The 6,903-nt window shown below is 44.8% G+C and overlaps 2 protein-coding genes across 2 annotated transcripts; both read right to left on the bottom strand.

The window, feature by feature from the left end:
- Window positions 1-305: 305 nt before the first annotated feature.
- On the bottom strand, window positions 306-2,195 carry JR316_0008204 (uncharacterized protein; the record flags this gene model as incomplete). Its single annotated transcript, XM_047893919.1, has 4 exons — window positions 306-827; window positions 885-1,327; window positions 1,420-1,720; window positions 2,145-2,195. The coding sequence occupies 4 exons, from the start codon at window positions 2,193-2,195 to the stop codon at window positions 306-308; spliced, it is 1,317 nt and encodes a 438-aa protein (XP_047747234.1).
- A 321-nt stretch (window positions 2,196-2,516) lies between these two features.
- On the bottom strand, window positions 2,517-2,933 carry JR316_0008203 (uncharacterized protein; the record flags this gene model as incomplete). The annotated part of the gene is made up of 2 exons (XM_047893918.1): window positions 2,517-2,623; window positions 2,681-2,933. The coding sequence occupies 2 exons, from the start codon at window positions 2,931-2,933 to the stop codon at window positions 2,517-2,519; spliced, it is 360 nt and encodes a 119-aa protein (XP_047747233.1).
- Window positions 2,934-6,903: the final 3,970 nt, after the last annotated feature.

The following is a 6,903-nucleotide window of genomic DNA, read 5'->3' as shown; positions in this document are numbered from 1 at the left end:
CTTAAGTCAAGAGAGAAGAATGCCCAAAGACCAAGTTGATATCAAAGCTGGGGTCTGACTACTGACCCCAGGACCCTATATATACATGGAGACCAGAGTAACTACTTCCCGGACCAGAGTACTCGACATATGACAACTATCAATGGATGAAACAGGAGAACGATAGACGTGGGACCAAACACAAAGATAGAACAAGGCATGACAGCGTGGGACCGTAACAGATAACAATAACGGATAGAGGTGGCACCAATACGTACCCTGACATCACCTCCCCTCTAAAGGTCGGTGTCCCAACGGCCTGGTCTTCACCGTGGACGGTTTGCACCAAAGACACAAGGCGGTCCACCGCCACGACGCGCGGTCTGAATTCCCTCCCTAGGCTGAACAGGCCCGGGGCGAGAGTAACCGTCAGAGTGTTGCTGCGGAGCCCTAAGAGCGTCCACCTCCATAGGCAAACCAGGGGCGAACGACGAGGATGGGCTGGAGCGAGTGTCGACAGCCGTAGGAATGGGCAAGTGCGGAGAAGCCGTCCCGGAACGGGGTGTCCGCGTAGTTGGGGTAGAGCTCGAGGTTGGAGTAGAAGAAGGAGGTTCAACGACGAGGGTAGGAGGGGCGGCAGTGGGCGCAGGAGGCTGTTTAGGCTTCTTGGACCTAGGGTTGCGGATGCAACGATGGGCAATCCGCTTGCCGATAGCAGAGAGAGCATCACCGACTTCACGAGCAGTGCCCCTGATAGTGACGGCATGCAAACCGGAGGTGACGATGGGGGAGACCGAGATCTTTGCATGCGAGATGTCGTGGATTTGGCGTAAGCCAGTTCCCGCGCGCTGAAGATCGAAGTTTGTGATTGGTTATAAACTATATGTAATCCAACAAACACAAACCCCAGGGAAAGAGTAGTCCAGACTGGATAGGACAAAACCTTCTCCTAAGTTTCTTAAGGGAGGACGCTGCCTAGGATTTAAGTAGATTAGGATAGTGTGGATTGTGAAGGGTAACAAAAGCGAAATAGTAAGAAGAGGATAACCGGGTCGTCTGGGTACGATAGTAAATAAGCCTTCCGAAAATGGGATGGAACCGTAGAATTGGATGGCGGGTGTATATGGAAAGCGTGAAGAAGATGCGTAGAATGCGTATGAGAAATTAATAAATGTGAATCTTAGAGGGGTTGTCTGAAGTGAGTGGGGAACGTTCCGAGGGGAGATGAGAAGATGACTAGGGGTTGGAATGTCGTTAACGGGCTGAATCTTGGAGAATGGTGAAAGTGTCTTTAAATTGACAATCTTTCTGAAGCTTGGAATGAAGCTATACGTCGCAGGAGTATTGACTGAATCGAGGATGAAAGACTAAGTCTGTCTCGAATGAAATCACTCCAGATGAGTTGACGGAGGGAAAGGATGTCTTGAATACACTCCTAACGGCAATGGTTGGAAGGTGTAGAAGAAGTAGGAGCAGTGACGGATTGAATGGAGGAGAGGAAGTAGGGAAGTACTGGAGGTCTGGATAGAAGTTGGATATTCAACGCTGAGAAGAAGAGGCGTTGGATGAGAAGGATGACTGGTCTCAGATGAAATCCTCTCTTAATGGAAAGCGAGATGACTTTGGATGAATGGAAGTAAACTTGGTCTCCACGGAGGGTGGAACTGATGACTGAATTGGACTTGGGTTTGGGCTTGGCTTGAACTTGAACTTGGAATTGAAATGAATCAATGTGGATTGACTTGAAATTGACTTGACTTGAATGAAAATTGACTTGCTTTGAAGAAAGTGGGGACTGGGTGTAACTTTCCTGTCATTTCGTGTAATTCTACTACAGCTTTTATACTAAAAGCTACGTGAACGAAATACCAATCTGAGCTACTGAAAACCGAGTCATATACTGTACAAAGTGTCAAGAATGAGGCTACACAAGTGTAACAATAAGCAAGAACAATAAGACATGTCAATATTGACACGACGACAGATAAGAAATGAATAGGATGAGTAAGAAAGAAGTGTATGACGAAGGTGAATGGTAATACAGATTAGATAAAAGAAGCAAGGATGAGTCAGAAAGCATAGAAGATTGGTAAGACAAAGACAATAAAAGCGCAACAGACAATAGAAAAGATATAAATAAACACAAAAGAATGAGTAAGACAAACCAAAAATAAGTTGGAATGAGTAATCCGCAGCCTGACGCTGAGTAAGACCATTGAATTGATAAAAATAGAGTTGACAGTCCGGCTGTGCAAGGCAGTGTAGAAAGCTGTGCAGTTTGATGGTTGACTGATCCGTTGCATAGCCTTGATGATCCGACAAAGTAACATGATCCGGAATAACGTGGCTCCTATGTGACAAGTGTTGATAAGATAAGATGTGTGGATGACTTATGGAAAGAATGACTGCTTGGGTTGAGGGCGTCGTGTGTAGATCCAAAATGAACATCTCATCTCCAATTAGGATTGGGGTATGATATCCGTCCCAAACTTGAGAAATCAACCGTCCCCGGTTGCGGAAGGAAGGGGGGGAATAGATTAGAAGTCGTCCATGTTGTCGCTCCATGTGTCTTTATCTTCCTGACTCTCATGTCCAAGTTCTCTGATCATCCGGTCTAGCTGAGGTCGAGGAATGACTGAACCGTCTTGTGGAAAATAGCAAAGAAGTCGGAAAGCAGCTACGCCTTGAGCCAGTTGCGTACCATTAAGTTCTCTAAGCACATATAATCCTCCTCGTGTCTGTCGTACAACTTCGTAAGGTCCAAGGTATCGTGGCTTATGCTTGCGATTCATCTTCTTCTCAACTTGACTGTTCCTGACGAGGACTAGATCACCAAACTTGAAGCTTTCTTGTCGAAGACGTCGAGCAAATTGTCGTTCAAAAGTAGCTTTGGATTGAAGTCGTGATTGTTTCAGAACGTCGGCTATGTTGGCTAAGTCTTCATCTCGTTTCATGAGTTGTCAAACACGGAGAGCTAGGAGATCTTCGGAACTCATTCCTTGTCGGAATCCATCAACTAGAAATGTGGCTTCAAGGAGATCAAATGGAAGAACAGGATGAACACCATGCATGACGTAGAAAGGGGAATGTCCAGTAGAGCGTTGAGTGATGCATTTGTCAGAGAAGAGTGTGTGATGAATGTACTGTGGCCAGTCTAGAGGTCGGTCGCCGCAAGCTTTGAGAATGGATTCACGGAAGTCAATGTGACCACGTTCAATAGATCCATTGGCTTTAGAGTTGTAAGGAGAAATGCGAACTTGAGGAATGCCGTACTTTTCCATCAAAAGACTGAAAGCGCCAGAGACTTCTACTCCATTGTCCGTGCGTACAATAGCAATAGCACCATATCGGCATATGACTTCTTCCCAAAAGAAAGTGGCCAGCTCTTCGGAACGTAAAGACTTGAGGGCACGTCCTTCAGGTGCACGTGATAAGTCGTCTCGGGCTAGGACTACGTATCGGAAGCGTCCAGATTTGGGCATGTACATGACGTCAACATTGATGATAGTGAAGATAGTTGGGGGAGCTGTGATAGTGATAGGAACTTTGCTTTTCTTGGTGGATCTGATCTGACATTCATGGCAAGTAGCGAGATAATGCTTGATATCCTGAAAAAGAAATGGCCAGAAAAACCGAATGCAAATAACTCCAAACACACCGTATATTCCTCGATGTCCGAGTTCTTCATGAGCTTGAGTAAGAATGAGACGTCGCTTGTCTGGATCTAGAATAACCAAGAGTGGAGGTCTTCCTTGTCGTCATCAATAGAGTTGATCATCTTTGAGATAGTACTGAGTAGCGCGAGCAAGGAATCGTTGTCGGGACTGCAAATTGGGAAAAGGGGGTATAGTTTGGTCTGTAAGAAATTGAAGAATTTGTCGAAGTGTCCGTTCTTGAGAAGAAGAAGAAGCAATAAAAGAAGGAAGCAAGATAGAGTCATACGATGGCATAGAAGAGGGAGTAAAAAGAAAAGTAGGGAAAAATTTGACCGTATTAAGAAGAGCAATATCGTCAAGCCAGTCATCGTCTTTTTGAGGTTCCTCTAACTCTTCAGAAGTTGGTTGTCGCCTTGAAAGTCCATCAGGTCCACGATGATTACTGGCCTTTACATAGATGAGCTTGAAGTCAAAGAGAAGAATGCCTTGTATCCATTGATTCATACTAGCACTAGGCTGCAAGTCAGGCTGATTGAGCATGCCTTTGATGTACTTGGCGTTGACTTCAACGTAGAGGTTCTTGACTCCAATAAGATAGAGGCGGAATTCTCGAAGAGCACGGAAAAGACCATATAACTCGAGCTTGGGCTGACTGTATCGTGCTTCTTGTGGATTAAGTGAGATAGAACCATAGCGGACAGGTCGTCGGATGCCTTCTTTGTCAAGTTGATAGAGAATGATACCAATAGCAATGTGAGAAGTGTCCACAGCAAGAATAACTGGGCGATCGGATGAATAGTCAATAGAAGTGAGAACAGGAGGATTGGAAATGATTTCTTTGAGAGTTTGGAAAGAGTCTTCTTGTTGTTGGGTCCAGACAAAGGGTTCGTCCTTACGATAGAGTTCTGTGAGTGGTCGGACAAGGGCTGAGTAATTTCTGATCCAAACACGCATTGTTCCGCATAGACCTAGAAAGGATCGGATGTTGTGAACAGACTTTGGTCATGGCCAATCAGTGACTTTCTGTATCTTGCTCTGATCGGGTAGTCGTCCATCCGGAGTGCATAACTGTCCAAGGATAAGAACTTCAGGCTGAGCAAGCTGAGTCTTTGGTCCAGAAAATGTAGCACCAGCACATCCCATGCGGTGCATAACTCGATGAACATCTTGAGCGTGTTCCCAGACAAATCGTCGTATTTCTGGATTTTCTGGAAGTGTTTCTGGATTGCCGTCCTCGTCTAAGTACTGTGTTGGAGGGCCTTTGATAGGAACATCGTCGATAAAGACATTGGCTACATGAGGGATCTCGTCACGAAGGATGAAGGTGGTACAGGCTTGAAATTCCGCTACTGCATTTGTATATCCCATAGGCATTGAAGTAAGTCGAAGAGGTCCAATAAGAGACTGGAACGTGGTAAGATCTCGGCTCATAGGATGGATTTTGCGTGCGTCATATCCCCAATATAAGTCAAAGACCGTATAAATAGAATGACCAGCAAAGGGAACCACAAAGTTGTCAAGAACTGGAGGAACTCCTGCGTCGCGATAGGAAATAGAGTTAAGAATCTGCAGATCATGAACTAGACGGATAGCACCAGTTGTCTTCTTCTTGACCCAGAAAATTGGAGAGTGATACGGAGCTTGGCTTGGTTCGTATACTCCAGCATCTATCTTTTCACGTAAGAGACTGATAACTTGATCCATGATGCCGGGTGGAATAGGAATATTTCGGACTACCCAGGGCTCGTGATCCTCAACATGAAAGATGTATGGAGAGAAGTATTCTTCAGAAAATGTTCCACGTTCGGACTGATGAAAAGCGAGTGAGCGTTCATTGAGTTTAAGAATATGAAGGAAAAGCTTTTCTTCTTCCGGCCATAGGAATTTGTTGGCGTTAATGTTTATTGATTGTATGCGTTCAAGAGTGAGTCTGGTCGTTGGTGTAAAGGTAGGGGGATGGAGTGGGAGAGGTGGGAGAGATAATAAGGGATCAACAGGAATTCGTCGTATAACTTTGGCCAATTCTGGAGTAACCCAATTTATAGGTCTAACTTTCCGATCGACTCGTTTATAGGCTGTATTGGCAGAAGAGGGGGAAAGAATAGGTGATATGAATTGATTCATGGAGGCTCGAAAGGTTGATAGTGTCGATCCTGACGCGGCAGTGAATACAAAACCAATTGTAGGAGAGCTTGACGACCTTGCCAAATTAGTTTGGTTGACGGTGGGTTTAGCAGTAATATCTGAATTGAGTGACCATGATCTTGCATAAATGCTTTGATCTATCCGAAATTTCTGTAGGTCTTGACCCATCAGAGGTAATGGAGTGGTCGTCCTTCTTATCTTGTCCGTAAGCTTGATTTTTCGCTCTTTGTGGATAAGATGAAGCCCTTCCCGATTCTGTAGAAGTTCGAGGTGTATTGGAGGCATGATAGTGGTGTATATTGGAGATAGAGATTCCGTATAGCATTCCTTTGGGAGGTTGCGTGTGTTTCTCCAAGAACTCTGCAATAGGTGACCTGAGGATTTGGTTGCGGACTGAAGTGGTGAAGCGGGGATGGAACAAATAAATAAAAGGAAGGAATAAATAAAGGTTAGTTTAACGACTTTTCGGTCGACGTACATACAAATAGATAAAGTGGAAAGAAAATGAAAATAAAAGGTAAAGGAAAAGGTTGTATGGCGTGGAGTTGCCATTGAGAGTGTGAATGTGAGTAAAAGGCGCATAAAAGAAAAGTGGAGGTGTTCAAGAACTCGTTGCACAAATGAAAAATCTACATAAGTGTCCGTGAAATGGAAAAGAGAAACACAAAATGTGGAAATAAAATGGGAGGTGGGATAAAGGCATAACGATGAGGAAGAAGAAACACCAGCAACAGCAAAGGTGACAAAGAAAAATTGAGGGGATCGGAGAACAAAGAGAGGGCGTTGAGGAAGCAAGCTGATGTCCATGCACCGTCCAGATAGTCAGTACAATGTGTTGGCGTCCAAGAGATGTTCTTCCGTGTTGTCGATACCAAAGGGACTTTCTTCTCCATACTGATAGTACCATTCGTTTCCATCATCCATATTTGAAGCTCGCGATTTGTGCATTGTGCTGGTTATGGGAAGAGGTAAAAGGGAAGAATTGTGGTCGACCTCTTTGCCATTTTGGGTGATTCATAGCTCTTCTTCATCCTTGTTTAATGGCTCCTTTGGACTGTTGTGGGCTACTCGCAGAGAATGTACCAAAGCTTTTGGGCCTCGATGATGCTCGTCTACATTTGTG

This window comes from Psilocybe cubensis, chromosome 7 (assembly GCF_017499595.1).
Source record: "Psilocybe cubensis strain MGC-MH-2018 chromosome 7, whole genome shotgun sequence".
NCBI classification, from domain to species: Eukaryota; Fungi; Basidiomycota; class Agaricomycetes; order Agaricales; family Agrocybaceae; genus Psilocybe; species Psilocybe cubensis.
The sequence above is the reverse complement of the archived record's forward strand: the minus strand, read 5'-3'. Positions and strand labels throughout refer to the sequence as shown.